The sequence below is a fragment of the Mus pahari genome, chromosome 14 (genome assembly GCF_900095145.1).
Source record: "Mus pahari chromosome 14, PAHARI_EIJ_v1.1, whole genome shotgun sequence".
In the NCBI taxonomy this organism is placed as follows: Eukaryota; Metazoa; Chordata; class Mammalia; order Rodentia; family Muridae; genus Mus; species Mus pahari.
In genome coordinates, this window is record NC_034603.1 from 53,274,692 (window position 1) to 53,290,423 (window position 15,732).

General features: G+C 42.6%; 1 protein-coding gene across 9 annotated transcripts in view; it reads left to right on the forward strand.

Annotated features, from left to right (window-relative positions):
• Bcas3 (BCAS3 microtubule associated cell migration factor) overlaps positions 1-15,732 on the forward strand; it is a 487,192-nt gene that overhangs the window by 276,262 nt on the left and 195,198 nt on the right. The window contains exon 24 of one of the 9 annotated variants that reach the window (XM_029545999.1): positions 14,563-14,980. The exons of the other annotated variants lie outside the window; for them this stretch is intronic. Coding sequence (XP_029401859.1) covers positions 14,563-14,645 — 83 coding nt within the window. The 3' untranslated portion in view covers positions 14,646-14,980. Of the gene's footprint in view, positions 1-14,562; positions 14,981-15,732 lie in introns of those variants that run through there. 9 annotated transcript variants of the gene reach the window in all.

A 15,732-nucleotide genomic window follows, 5' to 3' on the forward strand; every position in this document is an offset into this window, starting at 1 on the left:
AAGAAAGAAAGAAAGAAAGAAAGAAAGAAAGAAAGAAAGAAAGAAAGAAAAAGAAAGAAGAAAGAAGAGTGTTTTAGAGATAAAGAACTGGGACATTAGAACCTGGCAGGTTGTTGGGGCATGTCTATGATCCTAGCATGTGGGAGGCAGAGGTAGGAGGATTACGAGGGTGAGATCCAGCCTGGGCTACACATGGAAAGCAAGAAAATCAGGTTAATAAATAACTCATATTCTACTTTCTGCCTGCACCTTCTCCATAATTGGTATTATTTCAGCTTTTAAGCCATTCCGTAAGACTTGAGGTTGTTTATATGGGGCATAGAATTCTAGGCTCTAGAGCAGAAGTTTTCAACCTGGGGTTTGGGACCCATTTGGGGTCACATACGAGATACCTGCATATCAGACACTATCATTACGATTCATAATATTAACAAAATTATAGTTATGAAGTAGCAAGAAAAATAAGTTTATGAGGGTGTCACCACAACATGAACAACTGTATTAAGGGGTCACGGCATTAGGGAGGTGAAAGGTGACAGCATTGGGAAGGTTGAGGACCATCGTTCTAAACAGTCTTCTTCAACTAGCCAGCTCAGTTAACTTGAATAAAGAAGTCATCGATGGTCTTTAACCAATTATATTTAACTTGGGTCATCTCCAAGATACTTTCTAGTGGGGGTAATACTACATCTTTATAACTTCATGATGCTGATTCCATTTACATAAAGTAAATAATAGAAGGTTCGTAGGCCAGAATAGTTTCTTTCTTAGTGATATCACAATACAGGTAAGAAGGAAGTTTTGATGGTAATAGACTAATTTATCTGAGGTTCCATTGGGGCTACCAAGTTTGATTTAGGTATGAAATTATTAAGGCTACTAATTGCAATCTATTAAACAAATTCGTGATCATTTGTAGTTAAAATGAACTGATATTCCAAACTCCTGTAATTAAGTCTGTCCAATTTCTGTTTGCCTTGGCGCCCTGCTGCCCCTGCCCGCCTTTTTCCTGCACTGGGGCCTTTCCTTCTTGCGACCTCTGGGCCTTTTCAGCCTGTGGTGGGCACTTGTCTGTTTTTCTTTCCCCGAGAGTGCTGAGTAGTGACTTGCGGTGTGGATTCTGATTTATCACAGAGCAGAGCTGCCCCTCAGGGGCTGAGCAGCAACACTCACGGAGGAACCTTGATTAAAAAGAGTGGTAATGAAGACAAATGCTTCAGAGGGAGTTGAGAGAAAACCAGTCCTTGGCATTCCCCGCAGCCCCTCTGAGCTTTTGAAAAGGAGGTAGTGGTAGCCAAAGGAAATATTTCTTCTTTGTTGTTTATTTCTCCCGGTGATGGAGCCGGCTTTCCTTTCCTCCTGGGTGTTCTGATTCTCACTTGTTAACTGCTTTTCGTGCGGGGTTGTGATTAACCCCTGGCAGTTGCCTTGCTGTGCTCCCCTCCCTCCAAGCTGCTCCATCCCCAACCTATAACTGGCTGAAAATTCTTTAGACTTGACACTTTCGCCTGCTTTCTCAGATCATTAAATCACTCTGCTCTTTATATTTTCTCTAGTGATTTTTTACTAAATCTGATGTTAGATGCCCATAATCACTTTCCCTTCTTAGTATTTTTACAAGAGAGAATGCTGACAGAAGAAAAAGAAAGAAACCAATTCTGGTTCACTGACAGTTTTCTGCGTGACTGGGTCAAAGCTTCACAGGTGACAGTATGCCCATGAGTAATGACAGCATTCCACATTGAGAACACGAGTGAGAACTTTTCAGATAAGTACCATTTCTTGAGCTTGGCCTTTGGGCATCTCATAAATCAGTAATTTCAAGTCTATATGTGGATGACCCCCTACCTACCACTCACCAAGTGAACACCAAATTCTGTTTTCTTTTGGAATGTTCTCTAACAATGGTATACATGGCAAGGTCAATGCTAATAGAGATTAATTATGCTACATTTGCACAGTGAATCTGAAGATTTCATTGAATGGTCAAAATTTCACCTACAGCTATACTTGGGGAAGCCTGGTGGTCCTCTAAGGAGAAAGATGACTATACCTGTATAGCACCTTTGCATACTTTGTTAAGCACCTGTGTTAAAGGCATAGTGCAGATAGACAAAGGAAAGATCAATAAAGACATAGTCCACCCCTCCATCCACTGTGAAGAGACACTGTCTACCACAGACAGGAAAATGCCCAACCCTGACCTATATGACCTGGCATCCTAAAGAATTTGAGTTCCAGAGCAGGCAGTGGTTCTGATTGTCGTTCTTTTTTATAGAGAAAGTCTTCCTGAGCTTGAAGAACGCTGTCAGATAGCCAATGCTCAGATAAACTATAAATCTAATCCAGTCTGATGAGCACACAAAGAATCATCAGAGTGAAAGATGCTTTGAAGGTAGGCCTGTGGTTAAAGTGAGAGGACACACCGACGAAGGGTTCTGCAGAGACTTTTCAGGTTCCAGAGAGTTCCTACTGGAGCCAGTCCTGTCTTCAGGATTAAAGTCTCTCCAAGTATAAAGGTGGGGTCAGCTAGGTCTGAGGGTAGGGTAAATGATGTCAAGCGGAGGGCTGGAGCAAAAGTTAAAACTGTGGCTCTCTGTGCCTGCAAGTGAAGACTTGCTGCTGGGCAGATAACCAGCTTCTAGAATAACACCAGGAGCAGGCTCCAGGGCAGCAGAATTCCATACAAATTTGAGCAAGTTTGCTTCATTCTCTGCTATGGGGAAGAAAGAATTGGTCGTCTTGTACTAAACTTGAATTTCCCCTCAAGTACTTCCAATCTGAGATCTTAGCGTACTGCTGTTTATTTTTCCTGGCTTCATATGGGCATAGTAAGATTTTAGGGACACGTGAATCTGTCTTTGAGGGTCTGGGAACCCATAAGAAACCCAGCTAGAAAAGGAAATAGCTTGTTTCCCAGCGTCATCAGCAAATGGATTGGAAGGATGCCTTTTGTAATCTTCCTTGCCCTGAAAGTGGATTGGAACCTTCAAAAATGATTCTCCTTTATTCCTTATTATGTGTCCTTTAGCACAGTGCGTTGTAGACAGAGTTAGGATTTCCATGATCCATGGAGTTGGAGACAGGAAAGCATTTAAAGACCACAAGGTATTTAAGACTGAGAGATACAGCAAAGAAGGGGGAGTTATTCTCACAAAGGGAGAGTTTGCCTTAATTGGAAAATAAGTAGTATTAGTTTTAGTGAGGTGAGAACAGGTTAGAGCAATGTTAGGAATTAACATAGGTGCTCTATGCACACATGTCTTCCTTTGAGAAATGGAAGACATAGAATATCAATATAAGTTAGATGGTAGTAACAAGGAACATGTATGATTTTAAAAATATTTGTTAAGTACAGTGGTCTTTGTTCTCTGAGCTCTTCTAATTTAACCTCCATTTAATAAATGAAGAATCAGATGCTCTGATCTTATCCATCACCTCTTCCTTTGATCTCTCTTTGTGTAGGCAGCATTCAAAATCCTGCTTGCTAGTTTGATATTTTCAAGCAGTCACTGTCAACCATTTATCATCTTGTTCAGTAGAACACTGCAAGTTATTGCTGCTATTCAGCCAAGCCATAACCCATTGACTGCTCTCTTCCTCCTCCTCTACCACTTTCCAAACTAGGCCTTTACCTTTTAGACCAGGTTGTGTCACCTCCTCTATGAATTTGCCAATTATTTTAACTTTTAAAATGAGAATATTTGTCTGAAGAGATGGCTCAGTGGCTAAGAGCATGTACTGCTCTTACCACGGACCTGAGATTGATTTAAAGCACCCATGCAAAGGAGCTCACAGCTGCTTGTAACTCCAACTCCAGGGCACCTGGCATCCTCCTCTAGATGCCAAGGGCAGTAGCACTCAAATATGTAATTACAAAGAAAATTAATCTTTAAAATGAGAAATCCGGACTAGACAAAGTTCTGGATTTTTTGATTCTAGAATTATAGAGAATATTAAAAAGTTGTGGAAACCATGGGAGAAACATTTTAGAAAGAGGAAGGAGTTGAGATCATGTGATTACATTGTAAGTTAATGAGAGCTAACATTAGTTGAGTATATACTTCTGTATAGTTAATTGTAATTAAATGTATAAACATCTTATCTAATACCATTTTCTTACATCATAGTGTCCCTAATAAAGACTGGGCTGTGTGATATGGTAAGAGCACTAAGGCTCTTAAATGATGTGCCAGATGCCCTGTGTCCAGATTCGCATAGGGACACTACTAGGTCATTTATAAGGTGGTTAGTATTCTCAGAGTTTAGCAGGTGATTCTGAGTGGTTTCTCATTGGCTGGTACTTTTTGACACTTCCCTAACTCTCACAATTCAAGGGCATACTATGTTAGTTCTGTCGAGCTAGTTTAAGGCTGACTTTGCCCCACTAATCAGATCACATCAATGTCAAATGTCCACTAATTAACACAAAATTTGTATCTGCATTAGGTAAATGTCATTTCACCACAGTGGCCTGAAATAAGCCTTTTTATTCCCCTGAGTAGCATACCATCTCATTGTAAGTATCACAGAGAAGATAACGACAGGTCATGTGTCATGCTCATTTGTTCTTCAGCACAAAATAGCTGCGAGATACCCTGTGCTTCCAGAGCTCTGAGGGCAACTGCACTGCTGTATTTATTATTTGACCAGTGAAGTTGTCACCTTGAAGTCCTGTGTGCACACCAAAGCAGGGGCTGGCAAGCTGCTGCTACCACCAGTTTATATTTAGCCAGGGGGCTAAGAACAGTTTCATATTTTTACAGGATAGGAAAAGAAATCAAATGAAGAAGAGTTTCATAAACCCTGACAATTGTGTGAGATCAGATGGCTTTGCTCATCCCCAAAGGTTTGGTGATGGCAGCCACATGGTTGGCATCCATGTGCTATCCATATCTGCAGCCACTCTCCACTTCTCTCTACTTGCAGCGTTGAGCAATGCTAACAGACACCATATGGCCCAGCTAGTCTTTCAGTCTGGTCTTTATGGAAAGTGCTTGCCAAGCAAAGGTTAGCTCCACACTTGATGTACAAGGCCTCTTCCTTTTCCTGCCTTCTTGTCTCCCTCTTGCCATTCTGAATAACTGGTTCATCCCAGACTCCAGCACACTCTCTGTATGTCTGCCCATGCTATCCCTTCCTGTATCATGGCTGCCAATTTTTGGCACAAGCATCCCTTACTCTGTGCATCCCTAACCAGCATCCTGGCTGCAGTTTGCTTTTGGCTGTGAGCATTTCAAGATTGGGAGCATGTTTTGTCTGTCTGTCTCTCTCTAGAACGAGGTTTCTCAGCCTGAGTATGAATGTAGGCTATGAAAGATGACCTAATTATTGTTTCTTTTGGGGAGAAATCACACAATCCATTATATTGCTCAAACGGCACACAACTAGCAAGCATCTACCAAGGCTCAAAGGACTTAGTGCTTGTTTCCACAGCCGGCATCTGCTTAACCCTGTTACATATTGGTCAGATGTTTGTCATGCAGTAAACCTTTTTAGCTAAAAATGCATGAACCTACTTAAAATGGCATATATGCATAGCAGATCTGAGCAACTCCTGTCCCAAACTACAGTTGTATTGATTTTGTTCAAAATGTGAAATACCATTTCTTACCTTGACAACTCTGCACATGTTCAGTAAATAGTTCTGTCACTTGGATTTCCATCCCAGGAGCAAAGTGCCCAAGAAAACCAACTTCTAAAGAGACAAGTTTTTCTGGGGCTCACAGTTTTGGAGCACTCAGGAGCCTTTGCTTTAGGCCTCTGGCAAGGCCGGCCTTGTGGGCAGGAGCATTTGACAGGACAAAGCCTCCTTGCAAGGGAGCACAACAGGAAGAACCAGGGGCTTCAGGGTCGCCTTCAAGCACATGTCCACAGGGAAGCCCATCACATAAGTCTCCATCTTTTGAAGGTGCTACCACCTCCAAGAACCTAGCTTTTAACAAATAGTCTTGGGGACATCGCCACCCAAACTAGGACAATGGAGATGGGTTCTTTGCAGTGGCATGGTGACATGGTGGTTTGTTTTGAGTCCTCGGGGCCGATTTTCTCTGACATCTTCATCTGCTTAGGTGGTAGAGAATGAGCAATCTTACTCTCCGTGTACAAAACTTAAAACGCAATGAATCCATGGTGTTAGCAGTGGCTTTGAGACACTGGTGCTAAGGTGTGACCTCTGCAACTGGTAATTGGGGTGTCAAGTGTCTCCTGTAACTTTCTGTAATGATGGGAGCACTCTGCTGTCTGCGCTGTCCTCTGTGATGGTGCCACACACCTGGTGAGTGCTGGACCTGTGGAGCAGGTTTATATCATTGTAATTACATTTAGCCATAAGTCGCTAATAGCTATCATATTAGACAACATAAGTGCTCAGATCTCTATGTCAACAAAACCACAAACCGTAGTTCTAATAACCTGGGAAGTATGTTAGAGGCTGGACACGTCCATACTGTATAAAGAACAGATATTGGTAGAAAGCGTGGAGCTACCTTGGTACACAGGACTGGTTGGACCTGCTCATGGAGATCAGGCCTCTGGCCATGGCAAGTTCATGTCTAGGGTTTCTCCAACAGTTCTTAGCCTCTTTGAGTAAAAGTCTTGTGTGTCTTTCTTTGTATTTGATTATTAATACAAAGTAATGGTCTGCTTAGTGGAAGTGTTGAGACATTGAAGAAAATCTGGATTATATGATAGGTATGATTTATGAGACACGTAAGAAATGTTGTTGGCATAGAGACTTCCTTATTTGAAGCTTAAAGTATGTTGCTTGAACATTTGTTTCTTCTGGCCTCTCAGCACATGTGGTGGCTGTTTATGCATTCAGTGGGAAACTAGCAGTTCTTCTTATTGGAACTTTTTTTCCCCTGAAGAATTTCAGAGGATCTCATACCTTGGAACATTCTTTTCATGCCCATATTATTTATTCCACAAAAGTGAATGGAAAGGGACCATAGCTGATATGCTTTTGCCAGTACTCCAGGCTTACAAGCAGAAAAGGATATATATATATATATATATATATATATATATATATATATATATATATGTGTGTGTGTGTGTGTGTGTGTGTGTGTGTGTGTGTATCAGGCATTGTCCTACTTTCACTATACTCTTTGAATTTTGATTTTTTAAAAAGATTTATTTATTTACTATATGTAAGTACACTGTAGCTGTCTTCAGACACTCCAGAAGAGGGCGTCAGATCTTGTTACGGATGGTTGTGAGCCACCATGCGGTTGCTGGGATTTGAACTCCGGACCTTCGGAAGAGCAGTCGGGTGCTCTTACCCACTGAGCCATCTCACCAGCCCAGATTTTGATTTTTTTAAAAGTAGGGTCTAATTGTATGTCCCAGGCTAGCCTTAAGCTCAGCGAGCACCCTAGCTCCACCTCCTGAGTGCTGGAAAGTGTGCGGTCCCTCACCCAGCTGCTTGTTACATGGAAACTCGCTCTATATTTTTGCTTACAAGTACGCATTAAATTATTATGCCTAGAAAAAAAAAAGCAACTAAAGTATAATGAAAACATGTTAGGTTTTGAGTCTTAGATTCTCAAGAACAATTTTCCTTTTACTTACATTTTCCCCCAGGCTGACTTCATATAAGTTGCTTGTGCTTCGAACTCTGGATTATGGATATGTTGTATTTTTTAATCTAAACAGTACACATGTTCCCTTAAACTAATAGGTCGTTTGATCCCAATTAAGGGGGAGGGGCAATCTATGTACAAAGCAGGTGTGGTGTCTCATGGGATTATAGAATTGCAGCACTTGGAAGGCTAAATCAGGGGAATTGCTGTGAGTTTGAGGTCAGCCAGCATTACATAGCAAGACTGTTTAAGAGACAGAGGAGAGAGTAAGCACAAAGATCCTTCTTCCTTTTCAGTAAAGCCAGGAGGTTAGAGGCGGCTGCAGTTGACCTGAGAGGTTTCCAATACCATCTCTGTATTTGTGGGGATTGTGTCTTTGCTCATTGGCTGTATTCTAATGAGAGCAAATAAGGTTCGGATCAGAGTGATTGGGGAGGATTGGGAGGGTTTGGAGGAGGGGAACCATAATCAGAATATACCAAATGAAAAAAAAAAACTGTTTTCAATAAAAATATTAAGAGAGGAGGAAGATTGGCTGCCCATTTCTATTCTGGACTCATATCACCTGAGGTGCCTCAAGCCTTGTCTGTAATCTGAACCATAATGGCCTCTTGTTGGCAAAGCTGATGTAGGGGCTCCATTAAGTGAGTCCCCGTGTGTACTCAGCCTGAACGGAGGTGTGAATGGTTTCACTGATGAGCCTTCTCAGTGTCACAGGAGTAGCAGAGCACAGGTCAGTGAGTCACAGAGCCATGCTCCTTGCTCTGGGAGGCAACAGAAAAGAGAAGAGGGCACAGTGGCTGGCAACAAAAAATTCTGGTAACCATAGAACAGGTTGACAGCTCTCTCAGCATACAGCAGGCTGACAGATCTCTCTCAGCAAGGGAGAGAATGGCTGGTCAGTTTCCTCAGTGGGAAGAGGGCGCCACTGAGAGCTGACTGTGAGGAATGGGGGATGTTGACAGGTGAAAATGAAGATTGAGGAGAACTCTGCTGGTGAGAGCCGCACATACTGGATTAATTTGGGGGAAGGACAGGCCTGCTTTGGATACATAGCAGAGAAGATGAGGGGTGGGATCCAACTGTCAGGGGGGGGTTAGGACTAGACTGAATGGGAAGTGCTAGAAGCGCGGGGACAAGGGACAAGAGAGGAAGGTTTGGAAATGTGGCGTATCCTAGCGATAGGATATGGAGTACATGTGGGAAAGATGTGAAGAAAGAATGTCCATTTAAGAGCTTGGTGTACTCAGTTACCACATAACCAAAGCTCCCCAGTCACAGCCTATGAAAGCCACTCACTGGTTCCTATTTTCCAATGTTGTATTTTGGTGTCCAGCTGTCTCTGAAAGTGAAAATGTACCAAGAACAAACAAACAAACAAACAAAAGACGAACTTTCTCATTCATCTCATTAGTCAATGGAGAGCTTTTAGTTTGTGATTTTTAAATTGGTAGCCAGGTAGATATTTCTTGGACAAAATTTATATCCATTCTTTTACTGTGAAGCATCTGTGTAACATTTGGCACCTCACAGGTTACTACAACTGAGTGGCTTGATCATGGCGTGTTGTTGCAGCAATAGAAACACCAATTCAGACAATGACAATGTCAGGTTTCAGTGTCAGAAGGTTGGGCAGCCTTGAGAAAGAAGTGACATTACATTTGTATAGGTTATCTCATTTAGTTCTCTAACTTCAAAAACTGGGCAGGCAAGAGGATTAAATGAGATAACCTATACAAATGCAGGAAAAAGACTCTAGAGGGGTGTACAGTCTGACTAAGGAGACAGGGTTAGTCATCAGCAGGACCAGATGTCACTCAGGTATGAGTGACTGAAGCTGGCACCTTGTCTCCTGTTTGTCTTTACATGGCACTAGGTGACAGGGTCCTAGTTTTGGTAAGGGTGAACTGAAGTGGATTTTGGCACTAGAGAATTTTAGGAATGAAAGGGTCGTGGACAGTATCAGCCTTTGTATAAAATAAAAATTTGGCATATCAGTTAAATGCCCTCTGTTTTTGTGTTTCCTGGGATACAAGTTTGTACTAGCCAAAGATTTTTTCACTTGGGGGATAGGGTGTTGTCATGAGGGAGTTTGGAATGCAAGTGAAGGCAGGAAGGGGCAGTCAAAATGAAATAATGTGCTTAGATGATCTATGGTGTTTTGTGTACTGTATTGGACAAAATTGACTTGATGATATGTGGATTTGGAGACTGGAAATAGGCGTATGGGTGCAGCAGGATGGCCCAGTGTGGCAGCTGTTGGTGTCAGGATAGACTATATGCTTTATCGTGTTTTGTTTCTATCAGTGTATTTGTGGGCCTCGGTTGCCGCTGTAGGGGTGTCTGCACTGGTGTAGTCGTCCAGGTTCTTAGAGATTGCTGACAGAAGCATTCTCTCCAGCATTTGCTCTTGGCTTCATCCTTGGTGAGAGTCAGGTAACAGTGTCTGGCGGGGACGGCCACAGCACCCTGACACTTGTCCAGTTTGCCTTGTTAGTAAGTTCTCTGACTTGACTTTCTGACTTAGGGCCTTGGTTGCATTGTTTCCTCAGTAGAAAGCCAGGCTAAGATGTGCCTGGTAATTGGAGGCAGCTGCACTTAAGACTGCTCAGCCAGACTGTTGTTTCAGCCTTCACCAGTAGGGTTCTTAACACCAGTTTGACCTCACTTTGAAACATTCTTAAAATGCCATACTTTTAATATCAATTTATATACTTTCATATTAAGGCAGGTCAGGGTCCCAGAGTGGGGGAGGGGGTGAAATTCTGACTTCCCGATAATACAGAGTAAAGATACAGCCTCTGATTTTGGTTTTCAAAGATACTTAGGGAAAAGGATTTGGCTAAAGTTTTCTTCTGGACAGAGTGTAGTGCTTGCAAATGCATGCTAAAGTGTACACTGTTACAAAAAGATACAAAATGTCCCCAAAGTGCTGGGCTAGAGACCAAATGTGGAACACCAAGTTGGGACTCCATGGAGTTTTTCTACATATTAAATAATGATTCCCTTACTTATGCTGATTCTATTTTAGGCAATTAACAATCAAATCATGTTGAAGAAAGACATGAAAATTAATTTTTTAATAATCTTCTGTGCAAGATTTCCTAGCCCCTCCTCTCCACCATTTCTGCATCGCCCTCTCCCGACCCTGTTTCGTTTCTTGGCCACTGGCCATCTCAAGTCTAGTGGAATGCACAAGGCAGGATAAGTTAGGACTGTGACTGTGACTGTTTCAGTAGATTGAGGGTCCTGAGGGCACTCTCAGGACTTCACTTCTCTTTCTAAAGACATAACAGCAACTGGTATAAGGAAGGCAAGGGACTCCACGTGTCCAGTGAACATCCTCAGATGTCTAGATCCTGTGGCTGGTCCTGTGCAGGGAAGACTTGGGCAGTAACTCAGACTTGTTTTAATTTGCTATATATAGGAACAGAGCAGGAGTTTTAAAACAAGACATCCCTCCAGGATTTCTAAATTTTGGGGGATTGTAGAATTGCTAGTGACCCAATAAATAGGAGTTTTGTTTTGTTTTTGAACATTTAAAATGTTGGTTCCTTAATCTGTTATTTTTCTGAGGTATTTGGATTAATTCTTTTATAAGAAATAAAATAAGATCTGTGAAAGTTTGAAATCTTAGGATTGTCAGTAGCTTACAAATCTCATTCAACAATATAGTATTTTCTGCCTGTTTGTTAGTGTATCACCTGTAGCTGTTTTAAATAACTTTATTTTCTTGACATTTTCATGCCCCCTTGGAAGTGCTTCTTACTGGTTGTTGAGGCAGCCAAAGGTTAAAAATATTTTCTTAGTAAGTTGATTTACATCAAAAAATTGCTTTGTATGGATTAGCTGAGATCCTGTTATTGGTAAAACTCCAGTCCCAGGTCATCACAGCCTTGACAGTAGCCGCTAGTGACAAAGTGACCCAAACCTGTTTGGCTCAGCACTGTATGTTTTAAAACATAAAAATATGAAAGTGTTTAAATTTTTCCTTCTCTTCCCTTATCAGAAATATTCATTTAGACCATAACAACTGTTAGAACAAGATAACAACTCAGGCCAGCTGTCAAGTGTTTACCATTATCAAACCTCTCCCTGGAGGAAGATGCATCTTTGGCTCGCCTCACCGGCAGTAATTTAATTTTTCCTTCATTCTGACTCGGAAATGGCAGCATTTTTCAAAGCTTCCTCCCACTGATGGCTGAAATTTTCCTTGTGAAATGATTTCCACCAGTCTTGCATCCTTCTTGCTCCTGCCGTCCTCACCTTTGCTGATGGCTCTGCAACTCATCACCAGCTATGCAAACTGACAGTTCACATCCTGGGGCAGCAGCAGGGGCTGGCCTGCAGAAGGGGGCAGCCTGACCAAATTTACGCTCACGAGATCTCTTAATTCACAAAAGCATTTGCTCCAGTTCCTGCTCTCTGCTGCGGGGCTCTGGAGAGAGGTGGGGGCTGGGGAGGACCTTGGGGAGAGGGTTGGGAGGGGAAGAGAGGCTCTCTTCCCACTCTGCTGAGTACATAGGCTTTGGAGATGAGAAACAGACCTCTGGAGAGAGGCATCTCCAGCCCTCTCGCCGATCTGTGCGGGAGTTCACTCAACTGTGTAGCGTAGCACCAGGCCCTCGTGTCATTAATGTTGCTTTTAAAAATGGTGCTTAAATGTTTGGCACAAATAGCCCTCCCCTCGACTGAGGGTCAACCAAGAATATGAAAATTAAAAGGGGATCATACTGCTACATGTTACCACGCGAATAACCAGAAATTGTGTTCCCTAGAGAGTTCAGTTGATTATTGAAAGAGTTTTCTAACAAGAGTAGACAGAGGAAGTTTTAGATATGATTGAATTTCATGTATATGAGACATTTTTTTTTCTTGCCTGACTTATTTGAACCCAGGCCACTAGTTTGCACAAACCACCAACTGTCTTCCTCCAGGCTACTCCTCCACAAGACTGCCTGTTATTTTCTTCTTGGGTTTTGTATGGTATTTGTTTTTGTCACAGGGTCTGCATAGGAAACACCCCGTGTAGACCAGGCTGGCTTCCAACTCACAGAGATCCACCTGCCTCTCTGCCTCATGAGTACCAGAACCTTACATCCTCCAGTGAAGCTGACTTTTGTCCTTTTTCCTGCAGCTGGACTTTTCCTTCAGGAGAGACTGACCCCGTGTGAATCACCACAAAGTTATAGAGGTTCAGCTCCAAGGCAGCTTACTGTACCAGTTTGGGCTTCCGGGAAACCTGCTTCCCAAAGCATATTGTCTAATGTCTCAGCCCCAGATACAGTGCAGCCCTTGTCCTCACAGCATTCCCGGGTGCCCCCTTAGTGCCATCCTCAACTCCTGAGCTCCACTGGCAGAGGGGGCTTAGAGGCTGACGTGAAAGGATCCCGAGGTTGGAGACAGACTGGATTCTAGACTGCGTGTACACTGGTGTTCTGCTTTCTTCTTCCTCCCATGCAATACAAGGATGGAACTATCTGCAGTGGACAACCAAGCCCCCATTTTGGACCCCACATATTGAGAATGTGTGAACTGTGACTGAGAAACACTATTTCTAAGGGAAACCAACTGAAGGAAAGGAAACTGCACAGTTGTGCTCCTATGACAAGACTTTTTTTCTTTTTTTTGAGCGTGCACGTGTGCATGTTTGTGTGTTTGTATATTATGGAGGGGTTATGTCCCAAGAGAGTATTGGTCTTCCAGAATGGTTGTTAAAGGATGCTCTGAGTCACTGAACATGGTCTGTGGGAGCTAGCCCTGGATAGCTAGCAGCAAGCTCCTTTACCTCCAGCCCTGCCTTTATCAAGGCAGAGCTAATGGACACCTACTTCTCAGGACTTGGTCTTCAGTGTCACTCACATGGTTCCCTGGTTCAGACTAGCTATTTCCCAGTTTGTCTGAAGAGAAACTTTTGCATTCCCAACACACCCGAGGGCTAAGAATACTTATCTAAAACCAAATCTAGTTATTTACCAAATTCCATAAGAAACATTGTAACATTCTTATTGCTGTGGGAATTTTAGCTAGGGAACATTGAAGTTTTAGGAACCTCTTGAGTGTAGAGCTGGGCATCATGGCTCATGTGTTCCCCCCTTAGACTCAAGAAGCTGAGGCAGGAGGTTTAAGACTAGCTTGATCTACAGAGTGAGACCCTGTCCTAGTTAGGGTTTCTATTGCTACAATAAAACCACAATCAAAGCAATCTGGGCAGAAAAGGGTTTTTGGGCTTACACTGCTGTATCCAGAACAGGAACTTAAGCAAGGCAGAAACTTGGAGGTAGGAGCTGATGCATCAGCCATGGAGGGGTGGTGCTTACTGGCCTGCTCCTCATGACTTGATCAGCCTGCTTTTTTATAGAACCCAGAACCACTAGCCCAGGGAGGGTCCCACCCACAGTGGGCTGGGCCCCTCCCCCATCAATCATAAATTAAGAAAATGCTGTACAATCTAGCCTACAGCGTAGTTGCATTTTCTCAAATGAGGCCCCTTCCCCTCTGATGACTCTAGCTTGTGTCAAATTGACATAAAACTTGACAGCACAGATCCTGTCTCAAAAAAGAATCGTATCAAATAAAATGATGTGCCTTACACATTCCACTGTGTCTCTGCCTCACAACTATCCTAGCCATCTCTATTCTTTCCTCATAGAGTTGGCATTGCAGCTATTGAAGACCCCCTTTTGAGTACTTACTGTGTACTGAATGCTATGTGCTAGACAGTTCTTCCATCATGTATAAGAGGGTTAGAGCAGGGTAGGCCAGGCTTAGTGGCAGGGGCTCCAGCTTACTGCTGGGACGTCCCACAGTGCTGGTGTGGATTTGTTGACCCATTTTTGCCAGACCCTGTATTAGCCAAGAGAGACAGGGGATTTACATTTTTATAGATTTTTAGATTTTATAGATTTTATAGATTTTTAAAACAGTTCAGTGGTTTTTTTTGTCTTATGTACACAACTCTATTCTATTCTCCCAGTTTCCCTTATAGGCCCAGTGCTATGCTTGGCTGTTCACAGACCAATGAACAAGGAACCTCATGGGGAATCTACATTGTTCTGACTCCTTGCAAACTACTGTGCCTCCATCTCTGCTCTTCAAGGCTTGGTGCTCTTGTAGCACCTGCTGCTTTGTCTTACGGACGCCTTAACTGGATCGCCAGAGCGTATGGTGTTGCACCGCCGAGTGACGTCATCTTTTGAGAAGCAGCTACATATAGCTTTGGTGGAACTAATTATAAACATATCGATGTTGGTGACCATAAATATCAAAAAAAAAAGCTCTTTCAACTTTGCTACACGTTTGTTCGTGTCTAGATCTCAGTATGACTATTCCACATCATTAGTAGAGTTCTTCAGATTTCATAAGAGTGGCAGTTTTCCAGAGCTTCACATTGCCAGGGAGAGAGGAGGCTTCCGTAGTTCTCAGAATCTACTAAATATTTAATCACTTTTATTAAAATCCTAAATGAACTCTGTAGCCTGAAGGAGTTAATACACCTACCTCTACAAGCCTGCCTTCACCTAGCAGAACAGGCCCATGGCTGCTGTTGTCTACAGCTGGACAGGGCTGGTTACACAGCATAAATTGCATAGAAATACACAGGCTCCACGGTTACTGGAGAAGAATTGTGTTGCTTGCCCAGTCATATATTTTGATCTTTATTGCAAGTAGTTTATTCTCATGAGAATTGGAGGATTAGCCCTGCTTTTAAGGTAAAAAGTATATCTGCGAGGGTAAAAATATAAAATGAAAATAGATTTTTAATGGCAACTGGGGTTCTTAGCATGCATTTCACATACATTTTTCATCCAGAACTTTTAAACAGTTTTGAAAAACATATGAGAGATTTGTGAACAAGGGCAAGCGAGGGTCAAATGTATCAAATCCGTGGGTCCCAGCAAGCATAGGCTCTGTGGAAGAGCAGAGGGAGCACACACATGCTCTGGGGATGTAAATTAAAGTAAGCCCCCGGTCTGTGGTAGCCAGGAGACTCGGAGAATCCTGCTGTGGCCCAGCGTCTGTGGCATTTGCCTTCTTAATAAATTAAGCAAATATTAAAATAAACATTAATTTTATCAGTCTGCATTTTTCCTCTGTGGATGAAAGTGTCTCAGGAAAAATCATAAAAGAATCTATGGTAGCTCAG